The sequence below is a fragment of the Porites lutea genome, chromosome 5 (assembly GCF_958299795.1).
Source record: "Porites lutea chromosome 5, jaPorLute2.1, whole genome shotgun sequence".
Classification (NCBI taxonomy): Eukaryota; Metazoa; Cnidaria; class Anthozoa; order Scleractinia; family Poritidae; genus Porites; species Porites lutea.
The window spans coordinates 4334796-4347736 of NC_133205.1; the positions used below are offsets into that span (position 1 = coordinate 4334796).

Genomic DNA, 12941 nt, shown 5'->3' on the forward strand with positions numbered 1-12941 from the left:
TTTGATAACTTAATTTCGTTTTCATTAATTTATTTTTAAGACTAAAACATTAGTTATTACGTTAGCAAAGTTCTGATGACCGTCGGGTTAAATTTCATTACGGTAATTGCTCGAATCAGTAGCACCCAGGACGCTAATTTATTTTTTTTTGCCACATGGGAGGGGAGAGTTATAGGTTAATTCGGGAGCGTTAGTCGCAGTGTTGAACGGGGGCGCTCATTTTATTCTTCAGAATTCCAGCCTCAACCAGATACCTTAGTTTCAAATAAACGAAAGCTTCAACATTAAAAACAAAAACTGAAAAAGAAGAACTTATCTTTCAGCATAAATGTACTGTTGGCGTATATTCAGAAAGGAGAATTGACAAGATTTGGTATTATGTCATAATTATTGCGTTTGACGAAGGGAAACGCATACTATTCCTGTCCCCTGGATTTCACAGTTTGGACGCCATCTTGGACTGGCTGGCACATTTGGCCTCGATCTCATGTGATCATATTCTCGGCCACGGGAAGGCTCTGTTTAATCGTAGATTTAGGGTGTGTTCCTTTCGGCGAATCCAAAAACGGATTTTTGATCCTAGATTTGCCAGATTTTGCGGTCGAAAGGAACGTGAAATCCGAAATTGGATTTGTAACCTTGGTGACCTTTCACCAACGCGTGCAATATGCATGACAGCCTCTCAAGAAATGACGTGCTCAGGGGCGTACCGTGGGATTTTGAAGATGTACGCACGAAAATAAATATTAAATTATGGGATTATACTGTGCAGAGTTTAGTGGTCGACAGTTCGAATAGCGACGATGGAACATATAAAACAGACAAAGAAAGAAGCGCATTAAAATTGAAAATTATCTAAAGAATGTCGGCCAGTTTGATCCAGTTCCGTAGCTCGGATTTTTTTATGTAACACGATCGAGTGCCTGTCGCGTCTACAAGCGAGTTTGTAGTCAGATAGCAGTTCATTTGTTACTTTAACTTATTTCTGATTTCAAGCAATCTTTAGAGACAAATGGTTAGTATATATATGGATATTTTAACGTACCAGGAACAGTCGTCTCGTGTTTTCAGATGTTTTGCGGCAAATGACAGCAACGAGGAAACTCTACGGCCTCTATCGGAATACTTCAACTGGAAATACCGCTGGATCATCTGACTAATTTCGGATCCACTGTGAATGGAACAGCGTAGATCACTAATCCGTTAATCTGGATTTGGATTCTTCGGATTTCAAATCCAATGAATCCTTTTTCAAAAAGGATTCACCAGATCAAAAATCCGGATTTGGATTTGTCGAAAGGAACGCGAAATCCGTTCTTAGATCTAAAATCCGTTTTTGGATTTACCGAAAGGAACACACCCTTAATCGCAGTAATCCTAGATTATAGTTCGTCGCCGATTCCCCTAAAGCATCTTAATCCGTTTCGTCCTACACTGAGTTATGTGCCGTAGTTGGTTTCTCACACGAAATTACTTTTGAAAGAAATCCTCTAGTTTTTCCATTCAAATGAAACCTCTTCGGCAGAAATTTCATTTATAACGCAAACATAGCAAATGACGCATGGGGCGCTCGGCATGCTGGATGACATGCTATTTTGACGTTTCAAAATGGCGCAGATTTGGAACCGACACTCCGACAACCTCTTTTCTCGATTCTTGCGCATGGAACTGCACAGGCCGCCTACGAACACACAGAACAGCCAACGACTCAATTAGGAAGCGTCTCCTTTGTCGACGCAGTTACGCTGAGTTACGCGAGAGGTGAAAGCTTCTATTTGTCAACAAATAAAGCTTTCTGCGGCTTACTTGAAAGGGGGGGGGATGAATACTGGCATTTTAAATTCTGAATTTGGCCACGCGTCCTTAATTTTTGGAGGTATTAAGCTCAGATTAAGCTACTATTATAACAAAAATGTAAACGCAACCACTAATCTAAGATTACGTCTAGTTCTAAAGCGGGTGTTTATTGTGTTCGACGACGACGAAGGAGAACGCTTACTATTCTAGTTCCATGGGAGATCCCGTGGGTAGCGTTCTGGATGCCATTCGATTTCACAGTTTGGGTGCCATCTTGGACTGGCTGGCTGGCTGGCTCATTTTGCCTCGATCTCATGTGATGGGCTCCTGCATGTGTTTAGTTTTTCTCGCCCAGGAACTGACGGAACAGGTATCTATTTTGTGACACTCGTTCACAGATGAAACATTGACGAGTTTGTGTTTTTTACAGGGTTTTTTTTTGTCGTTTTCCCGGGGTGGTTACTCCCATGCGTCGTCCCATCGGGTAGGGTTTTTGCGCCGTTTTGGTCTGAAAACGAGTATACACTTTGCCCATTTTGGTCTGGAGTCGGGTATGGTTTTCGAGGGAACTACGGGAGTGTATGAACGTATTTATCGTTTCAATTCCAAATGAGTAAGAAAGAAAGAGAAATATGCGAATTGGAACCGGATTTGAAGAATTTTTTGTTTGCGCTCTAATCTAAGTAATGATAACATAATTTCTGTCCAAAGGCCAGGTCTGAAAACGGGTGTGGAAAATTACATGGTCTGAAATAGCTAGGGTTAGGATTTGGAGAACCGGGCGGCACAGCCCCACCAAGAATTCCCATGAGTACCCCCTCGGGATCGTTGCTCCCACTGTTTTCAATTTTAAAGTTTATTTTTTTTAATAGGAAAAGCTCCATCCTAAGATAATCGGATATGTAGATATTATGTGAACAATGTGTTCTGCACACTGTATTTGTAATTTAATACATTTTTTCGCTTTTAAAAGCTATTTACAGCGTTGTATTCGCTTTTTGTGGTCACCATTTTTGAAAATTATACAAGAAGTCCAATTTCGGGTGCGTCAGTGTATTTGAACAACAGTGCTGAGTAGGTAATTAGGTTGTGTTAGTGCAGTGTCACGCAACTGGGGTTTAAAGTCATACACGACGGCGCTTTGACACCTTAATCGATGAACTTTTCAGATTATTTTAATTTTCCGTAGCCCAATTTTTAGCCAATTTTATTGAACATTCTGCTGTGCAAAAGAATGTCTGGATCATAGTCAGTAAGTAAAGTTAGTGTCAAAAAATACAGGACGCTCTTGCATTTTTGAGGAAAAATTGAATAATAACGAATTGTAAAGTAGGATGATAAGCAATAACACTGATAAAGAGAGCTGCTGATATTCATACTGATAAAAATGCTTGCTTTTGATTTCTCAATCTTACCAGCTCATCAAGTTTTGCACCCCCTAACAACTTCTACCCACTACCCCCACCCACCCTCCCAATCACACATACTCTCCTAATTTGCAATTATCACTAGTTTTATATTTTATGCCAAAAGGGGAGCGTTAATCCGAATGGGGGCGCTTGTATAAACGGCGTCGTTGTAAAGCCAATTTAAAAATAAGAATTTCCACAGGAACCTGTCACTTCCGCTTCTGCAAGGCACATTTCCGTTTCCGGAATTCTGAGAAACAGTTTTCGCGTCACGCCATCGAGCATACGGCCATCCAGCACCCGAGCTAGGTGAACAGAGAAAAGCAAAGCATTTGCGGAAGAAGTTCTGAGCCCTCACACGGCCAGAGCCATGACTAAGAATTACAGTTCCTCTACTTTAAGCGTTTGGAGGAAATCACTAAACATTGTCCATTCAATTGCAGCTCCAATTTTGTTCATTTGGAAGCAGCAATATTTCAAGGTCATCGCGGTTGTGAACTTTGCCTACGAAAAGATTAATGGATCCTCTGTTTCGCTCCGCAAGGGTTACTTAGAGCGTAAAAAGTCCATTCAAGACGTTTTGGATCGCTGGAGTGCTCATTCTTCAGTCGGGTATGCTTTGGTAGTGGGCTTCAATGCTGCAGTGATGTTGCTGATGACCACGTTAGCAATTGAATTCGCCTATCACTTTCGACCTTACTACTGGAGAATAATGATGATAATTTACTCTGTGACGCGGCTTGGTCTGTGGCTAGTTTTCAAGCAAGGGATGATCTTAATGCACAATCTAATTTTCCTTTGTTTTTGGCTGATTTCCGTTTTTTTCGCTGGAGTGCGCTTGACATGTCTCTTTCTTGTGTTGGTTGCCTCAAAGGCAAGTTCAGCTGTTTCTTTCGTCTCTTGGTTGTTCGTCAGTAGTGCTTCCTCCGTACTGAATGGATTTCGTGTTGCCACATCAGATTCACTCCCTGCCTCTGCACTCATCAGGAGCAACTCGCAATCTCCCGTACGTGGCGTAATTGCACTCATTGTTGGAGCTGCGTCCTTTTTTCTGGTTATTCTGGCTTGGCGTCGTCGTAAACAGGCTAAGCTGGGATTTAACTCCAAAAACTTAACAGCCGGTTTGTATGTAATGCTTGCAGCTATCAATGTTATGCCCGAGCAAAGGGGCCGGGGGACTACGGGATAGGGTGGGGAACTTTGATCAGTCAAAAACAAATATTTGGGGTCAAACTTCCCAACCCTTGGGATAAGATTTCAATTCAAAGTTCCCCATCTCAGAATAAGGTTTTGAGTTCAAAGTTACCCAACAGAGCGGGAATTTCAATCCGAATGAGGTAAAGAATATGTGCTTGCATCATACCCGGGATCATAGCTGGCGCTGCACCGGTCCACGGTAGTGGCGAGCTCTCCTCTCTTTAAATAAATTTACTTTACTCATAAAACCTCCAAAACAAGCTTCAATTTGATTTTGTTTTCTTTAATAACTTGAACTCGGGTGATGAATTCACAAACCTGAAAATATTACCACTCTGACATGTACAAGCGTTCCAGATTTTCAAAGAATCGAGACTGATTTCATTTCAATTTCGACAGTGTCAAAGTTGATCTTGGTTCTTGTCTTGAAGTTATTATTGTTCCTCTTGCTGCAGATTGATGTGAAAGTATTTGTTTACAATCACATCAATAAAGAGGAACGATGGTTGTTAAAGGAACCAATTTAAGAAGATGGAAAGCACGATCCCGTGCCCCCCCCCCCCCCCCGGGCATAACATTGATAGCTATATAAGACCACCCTTTGTTGGTTCAGATGTTTGTTTAAAGACCTGGTATATACTATCCTTTTTCATTCGCTCTTTCTTGCCTTTCATAACCAATCTACTGAGGCCCCACGGCGGATAATTAAAAAAAATCGTTTTCTGATCACTCAATCGAGTGATCGGCGATGGAGGGTGTCGCAAGCGCTGATAGAAGCTATCAACGAGTAAAGGGGATCCCACAGCAAAAGTCCTGGCCCCAGTTGTTCAGACGCTGGATTGCGCTATCCACTGGATAAATCAGCACTATCCACCTTTTGATCAACTGGGGCCGAGGCTAGAGATTTGCCTGGGTGCTCAGGGTTGGGTAATAGACTGCTAAACCCGGTGCAAGGGGCGCACATCCTTATTTATCCTCAAAAAGTCTTGAATACAGATTGAATAGGGTACAATTTCACACTTTGATGTCTTGGCTAGGGCGTTTTCTAGTCCAGAAACCTCGAACAGGGTATGAACGTTGGCGCTGCTCGGTCTCCATGCGTTAATTTCTTTAAAACAACCTAATACTTTGATGACAAATACTTTATTCAATGTGCCAAATAAAATGAAGCAGGGTCATGAGAAGGTAGGGCTCAAAGACTTCGTCGGCACACCTACTTAGTTTCCTTAGTTGACTTCCTTAATTTTTATTTATTACCTGCGTCAGAGAGCGAAGGCTATTTGCTCCAATCGATTTTAATGCAAAACCGTTTTTAACTCCACAACTGGTTTAGACCTTTCGGGATTACTAAGGTGGACACTTTGGAAAAAGTGTTATAAAAAAATATTGCTTTAGAGTTTTTTTTTTCTCGTTTCTAGCTAGGGTCGAAAAGGGTTAAGAATTAAACTCAGTATTGGTGAGGCTTCAGAGATTTAACCGTGGAGACCTACACCTACTTAGCCATCAACCAAATGTCTTTTTTTTTTTCATTTAAGGAAATAAGGCGGAAACAATAATCTGCCCCGACGCTCCTCTTGGTAAATGTACAATGCGTGCCAATTGCTTGTACAAGCACTGTCCGTTGCCTTACTGTTGGCAGTTTCGAAAGTCAACCACCGATGCCTGGACAAGCCTAAGTCCTGAAGTTAATGTTGGCATTGAAAAGTATTATTGTGACGTGGAAAAACTGGAGGTGCGACTGGTTGATTTCACGCCAGGGTAAGGTGTTGTCTGTTGAGGAATACAGTCATAGTAAACCGTTAGCACATAATATGAGTGCAGGCGCGTTAATTGGATGTTTTGCTTGCCCCACATTGTCCGTAAATGTCGATTTTTCTGACCCGTTTTGACTTAATTTCACAAGAAACTTAGTTTGCACTTTCTTTTAAATCAAAGCCAGGGAGAAGTTAGTGTTACAATAAACTTTGAAAACATGACTATCCAGTACGAATCTGCCACGGGTTCACTCCGCCGGCTGTCCACGCCGTCTTACATCCAGGCGCCTGGTAAAAGATTGGCCACGAAATGGATTTGGTACTGGAAAGACGATAATGGATGGAAAGAATACGATGGAAAAGTAAGTTCTGTCGAACTTTTTTCAATATCTATTGTTGGTACGAAACTGGCAGTTTAAATAACATGGTTGCTATTTAATGAAGTGTGAAGTAGCAACCTTATTCTATTATTCTACTTCTCATCTCATCTAGTATTCAGATCTGGGAGTGCAAGGGGTGAGTAACAACGTTACCCACTTAACTTGTCAGGTGGGTCACGTGACTTGCCAGAATTGATCTGATAACATTTTTCTTCCCAGTTTATTTCTCCTTGTCATGAGGAGGAAGCACCCTGTCTGCTTTAAAAAGGCATGTTTGCTATCTTTTAAGCTCTAGGATTAAACTGACATTAAATTGACAACAACTATTTCGTAACATTTTGGGTTCATTATCACGAATCAATTGTTATATTCTCCATTGTTTCGATATAAATTTTGATTGACATTTTTCAAGGAAAAGGTGGATCTATTATGGTGGCTATTTAAAATCGTCATCGGTGTGGCCAAAAAAATAGTTATCATACAAAGAACAGCTAAACGGTTTAATTTCACTTCATGTTTTACACAAGACTTTGGATAGTGCTGATCCTTTTATCAATGTGTTATTTCGTTTCACTTATTTAAATTTTTTAAAAATATTCTTGAAAGTAGGATAAAGGAGAGAAAACCCCTGGCGGAAGATTTTATTTCTGTCCGCCATTCGTGTCAAGAATTACACTTACAAATTAGGTCTGGACGCAAAATTCTTTTTAATATCATAACGCAAATTTTGTGTTGTGCTTTTAGATCTCACGTGAGATGGCACAAGAAAACATAGAGGCTGACTATCTTAACGAAGAACGATTTTACTTCTTCCACATAAACGGGCGCAAATACATGATAACATTCTATGAGAAGTCGATGCGTCAAAGGAATATGGATCCCAGTTACCGGACCGAGAGAAGTGTCAGAAGAAGACCACAGTTTGTTGCTGAGTCAGAGCTTCCTGATCATTCCCGTACAAGGTCAGGTTCCGTAGGTTTGTTATTTCCATTTTTAAATCCATGGGCCGGAAGGGGATGCGGAACTTCGTTAGTTAAGCTCTGCTGGTATGTGCTTGTATGGCTATGTCACGTAGAACAATAGCTGGAGAGTAAGGAATGCGCTGGAATAGCACAAACCAGGAAATTACATTATTCAGTGTAGGAAATTAACGATGCACTTTATTAACGCGATTTTTGTTTAAATGGCGTTAATTTAATGCATTTTAATTTACGTCGATGTTAATTTAAATCACACTATTCTACATCATTGTTGTTTTACAGCACCTTTTCAATAACAAAACCTCCTCTGCTAATAGTTTCTCTATCAACGCCTCGGAGTCACTATTTGACAGTTCTTCCTTCCGAGGCATAGGAAAATGCCAGGATCCAAGGGAGCAATCCCTCTCTAGATCCAATTACGGAGAAATAACATGATAACAATGAGACAACAATGACTGGAAATGCTGCTGTTTTTTCCTTTAGATATGTATGTTGAGAAGTTTGTATTGCAGCAAATTCGCGTAAAATAATTGATCAATTAAGTTAGGCGCACATCGTTTTCGAAAATTTCGCGTTAATTCACTGATGTATATAAACCAAACTTTTGGAAAATTCGCGTTGATTTTGTGTAACGTAAATTTTCTTCACATTGTCAACGTGCATCGTTAATTTCCTATTACATAGGCTACGAGTAGTCCCCCATTTTTCCTCAGGGATAGTAGGGCGAGCGAAACTCGAGCGCGCGTGAAAATCACCCCACGCGAGAAAAGGCGACACGCCGCCGTGTGTCGCCTTTTCTCGCGTGGGGTGATTTTCACGCGCGCTCGCGTTTCGCTTGCTCTACTATCCCTGAAAAAAAATGGGGGACTACTCGTAGCCTACCTATTATATGGTATATCATTTAAATTGAGAATTTCGATTTACGATGATGCCTGAGCTGTCTGTTTCTCTCATCCCACGAAACCTTAAGAACGTCTGCGTGGGAGGCTAGCTGATGTACGGCTGCAAATGGGTTATTGAAAATTGATGAGTTTTTTTTATTTTACCTCCATATTTTTACCAAATTAAATAGTCCAGATCATATTGATTGTTGGAAGAGTGACAGATACAGTCAACTTTTTTTCAACGGATATCTCGCTATGACATCTAGACTGCCTGCCTTTCTTTACTCCGTTTAGTTGACTCTCATATAAAGGCGGACATCTCGATGAAACGGGCACCTAGAACTGGTCCCTGCCTTTGTTTAGTTGTTTAAGGTGACTATCTATGAGACGGACACGTCGCCAAAAAGGACACCTAGAGTTGGTCCCTGCCTTTCTTTACTCCTTTAATTGCCTCTAAAAGACGGACATCTCGTTTTCAAAAGAAACCGTTGACTGAATACACGCAGTTTTTATGGCACCAGTGTAGTCAACTCCCATGCAGTTCGTGTTTTTCGATGTCCAAAACTGACCACCCTATAAAATACTGACGCTTGATACAATTAAGGCAAACAAAGTAATAACCTTGCGGTTTTTTTCTTCCATTTTGCAGTTTTTTCAGCCTATTTAACTCATTTCCCAGGGTCTCTAACATTGTTCAAGCCATCAGCAGACGTCTCATGGGCCATGACAATACCTTCAAACGAATCCCCCTGCCAGCAGACAGTGAAGAGTTCAAAAAGGTGGAAACGCAGTTTCATAAAACAGTCTTAAAAACCAAGGCAAAGATAACTGTGATCGAGAAAATAAAGAATGCTTTCTTAAATGAGAGATACAAAAGGTATAGTAAATGTATAAACAAGACTTAAGTTCTATATTCTTAAGCCCCAGGCAATCGGATGCAACATTGTAGGCCAACAACTCTAAACATTGTTGGATCAAAAATGTTACATATTGCGTCCGTTTGCACATCCTGTTGCATGACTGTTGTTTCGTGTTGTTGGGAGTTGTTGCGCAAAGTTTAAAACCTCCGGTCAAACTTTCAGCCCCGTGCAAAAGGGACGCAACATTGTTGGGAGTTGTTGCGTCCATTATCACGTACAATTGTAGCTTGGGTCTTTTACCGTACGGACTATTGTCAAAGTCAATTCACATTTATTAATTCGGTCAAGAGTGAGCTGAAATAAGAGCTAGCTATCCTCACTCATCATTTTTTATCATTATAAACTCTGAAAGAAAATTAAAAAGAGATTTTTCGACGGCACAAAAGTTGAACTTGAAATGGTGGCCTAATTCCTTTTTGATAACAAGTAAACAAGTTGTGAAAGGTTTGAACCCTGGATTCATTTTATAAGTAGGTTAAGTATATTGTCCAGGCGAACAAGGTCCTGAATAGGACTGTTGTTGTTGACAGTGACTGACGTTTTCACAGGTTCCACAACCTGTGTGGTAGTCATCTTCAAAGTCAAAGTGAGTTGTATCACGTCAGTTGATGGTATTAAACTTTGGTTATTGACCTGGGATCAATTTAATAAAACTTTTACAAGTGTAATTTACTGGTTTAGCTATTGTTTTAGGACCCTAAAACAATAGCTACACTTGTAAATTACGACTGTAAAGGTTTTATTAAATTGACCCCTCATTGGTAAATTAAGTCGTGATGTTATTGGTAGTCTGTCAGTTAAGCCGTGATGTTATTCTCCATTAATGAAGACTCGTAATACCATTGGTGCGTTTCAAATAGTTTGTCTATTTTCACAGTTAAACAGTCGTTTATTGTAGGTCAAATCGTTAGTTGTTCAGTCGTTCTCTCGAAGTTAGTTTTGCTTGATTCCGTTAATAAGTCGTTTGTACGGTGCTGGTAACTACGATTCAGTGGCGTTTGCTCTAAGTTAGGAAACCAGCTTTCTAAAGTGAGTCGTTGATAGTAGTCTGTAGAATACGTAATAAATGTCGCAGTGTCTGACTTTGCGACATATCTGACGATTATATCCAAATCATACTTAACCTACTTATGAAATAAAAAAGTTGCAATCCACTTCCACCACGTGGTCCTTGAAAGCTATAAAGGCACTTTCTTACCACTTAATTTCAGTTTTTCCTTGGTCAAAACGTTTATTTTTCATGTCTTTCGGCCTTGAAAGTCTCCCTTGAGTACCAGACGAGGTATCCACTAGAGAAGATTTTTTAAATTTTTTAAACTATCTTTTGGTGTCTGGATTCGTTTTGCTGCTAGATGCAGATGCATGAATACGAAATAAAAACCGTTTGAACGCGTTTCCAGGAACTTTGAAGCCGGAATCTTAAATGTCGGAATACTTCAACCGAATAACCGTTCCTGGATTAGCTGATGTGTGTCTGAATATCTAAAATGTAATAAATCCTGAAACATTTCTGAATGCGGCAATTAAAGTCATGCAAATGTATATGTATAGCCCTTAGTCCTCTCCAAAACCCCACAGTTTATTCCGCAATTTCATTAAATTCAACTGAATTTAACTGTAATGAGTTCGTTCCATTTACAAATTGTATACGGTGGATGTATTTTCAGGAAGAGAGACCAAATCAAGAATATACTTAAAGTCTCCGACAACGATAATGTGGAGAGGCTCCTTTTCCACGGCACCAGTTCAGATGTCATTGACGCCATCTGCAAGCACAATTTTGACCACAGGTGTCACGGCAAAAACGGCACAAAATACGGTAAAGGAAGCTACTTTGCTGTCAAAGCCTCATATAGTAACAACTACTGCAGTGGAATGACAAGATTTATGTTCCTTGCTCGAGTGTTAACCGGAGAGTTTAAGCAAGGAGATGAATCACTCCATCGACCTCCTTTAAAAGACCCTGGCAATCCCGCGAGTGATCTCTATGATTCATGCGTTGATAATGAATCAAGCCCATCGATTTTTGTCATTTTTAATGACGAACAGTGTTATCCTGCCTATCTCATAACATATGACATTATTTAAAGAGTTTAACCAACAAGTACAATATGGAACTTCTTTTGGTTTGCCGTCTCATATATCCTTGCTATATTTTGAAGTAACACAAGTTTCTGACTTTCCGATAGGTCGGTTGGTTCTGCAAGCTTACCATTACTGGTCAGATGTTATTTTCTATGGTATCTATCACTGAAGAAGACAAAAAACCTGAATTTATATGCGTTGTGAGAGTTAAGTTCAAACCGGCCAGAGGGTGTGCATATATATACATTTTATCAAAGCTCCAATCGCCGGCCTTTATACATTTCAAGGTTCAGTTTTTCGCGGTTCTCAATACTGAACCACTCCATTATGCATACGAGGTTGATGAAGGAAAACTGAAATGGCCATTTCACGAAAAAATAAGACTGTGATATGAGGTGAAGTCAGACAACTATTTTTCACCATGATCACTAAAAAACCTAAGAGCAAAACTTATGTGAGTAGAGTGACCAGGGTCCAGAGTGATAGTCATAGTTATACACTGGTCACGATCATGAATTCACCACAAATAGTCTTGTTTTCAAACGCTCACCAGAAAATTTCTTGGAAGGACTAAAGAATCATGGTTTATAGTCGCATTGAACGAAAAAAATTAAAACAAAACCCTGAAGACACAGTCAGTATGCAATTCCCATGGAAAACAAATTGATTCATGGTTCACACAGTTCTGAACCAAATCCCGGTCCACCTAGAAAAAATAGCAGTTTCAAAGATAAAAAAAATCAATAGGCCTTTACGTTTATTTATTCAAATAATCCACAAAAGCACAGCCATCACATGGATATAAGAAACAAAAATAATAAAAATACAAAATAAACAAGAACGTGCTAAATAAATTGATAAATTAAATTAACAAATCAATTCATTTAAAAATGTTTCCAGGCCGGCGTTTTGGCTGAGTAATTAATTTAGGAGGTAGGCTGTTCCACAAGTTTATCCCTTTGTACTCGTTAGTGCCAGTTCACAGCAACGTATCTCGCAGGATGGTATATTACTGACGGGTTCTGCTGTAATGTGGTGGCTGGACATATCATGGCATTGGGATAGTTATCATATCCCTGGATATCTTGAAGAACAGCATCAGCCTTCCTGTTTCTCGTGTCATCTGTAAAGGCTCTCGGTTAAGTGCCTGGATCAAAAGAGTCGCTGTCCTCGGTTTTCCATTCGAGCAGTTCTTGCAGAAGTGGGCCTCCTTGCGCTGTACAGCCTCTATACTATTGATCTGGTACTTTTGATGTGGCGACCATACAGAACTGGCGTATTCTAGATGTGGACGGACCAGAGAGCTGTATGCTTGGGCTTTCACTCGGTCTGGACACCGCCTTAGATTTCTCTTGACAAACCCAAATGATCTATCAGCCTTGACTATTACGTTTTCGACATGCTTGTTCAAGCTGAGACTGCTTGTTAACTCCACACCGAGGTACGGATGACTTTCCAGTGCTTCAAGTGTCTTGCTATTGATTTCGTATTGGATGCTGAATTGGGTTCTATTTCCTAGTCTGACTGTCAATACC

The 12941-nt window shown here is 40.2% G+C and overlaps 1 protein-coding gene across 1 annotated transcript; it reads left to right on the forward strand.

Annotated features, from left to right (window-relative positions):
* Window positions 1–3521: 3521 nt before the first annotated feature.
* Window positions 3522–11904, forward strand: LOC140936419 (protein mono-ADP-ribosyltransferase TIPARP-like). Its single transcript, XM_073385885.1, has 6 exons — window positions 3522–4327; window positions 5939–6161; window positions 6339–6519; window positions 7282–7499; window positions 9051–9278; window positions 10989–11904. Exons 1-6 carry the CDS (start codon window positions 3577–3579, stop codon window positions 11407–11409), a joined length of 2022 nt encoding a protein of 673 aa, XP_073241986.1. The 5' UTR covers window positions 3522–3576; the 3' UTR covers window positions 11410–11904.
* Window positions 11905–12941: the final 1037 nt, after the last annotated feature.

Bases quoted from the DNA above. Each gene is read 5' to 3' on its own strand.
- LOC140936419 (XM_073385885.1), top strand. From the start codon at position 3,577: ATGACTAAGAATTACAGTTCCTCTACTTTAAGCGTTTGGAGGAAATCA. The intron at 4,328-5,938 runs GTTTGTATGTAA...TTTTCATTTAAG, and splicing joins CTCCAAAAACTTAACAGCCG to GAAATAAGGCGGAAACAATA. The intron at 9,279-10,988 runs GTATAGTAAATG...ATGTATTTTCAG, and splicing joins TTAAATGAGAGATACAAAAG to GAAGAGAGACCAAATCAAGA.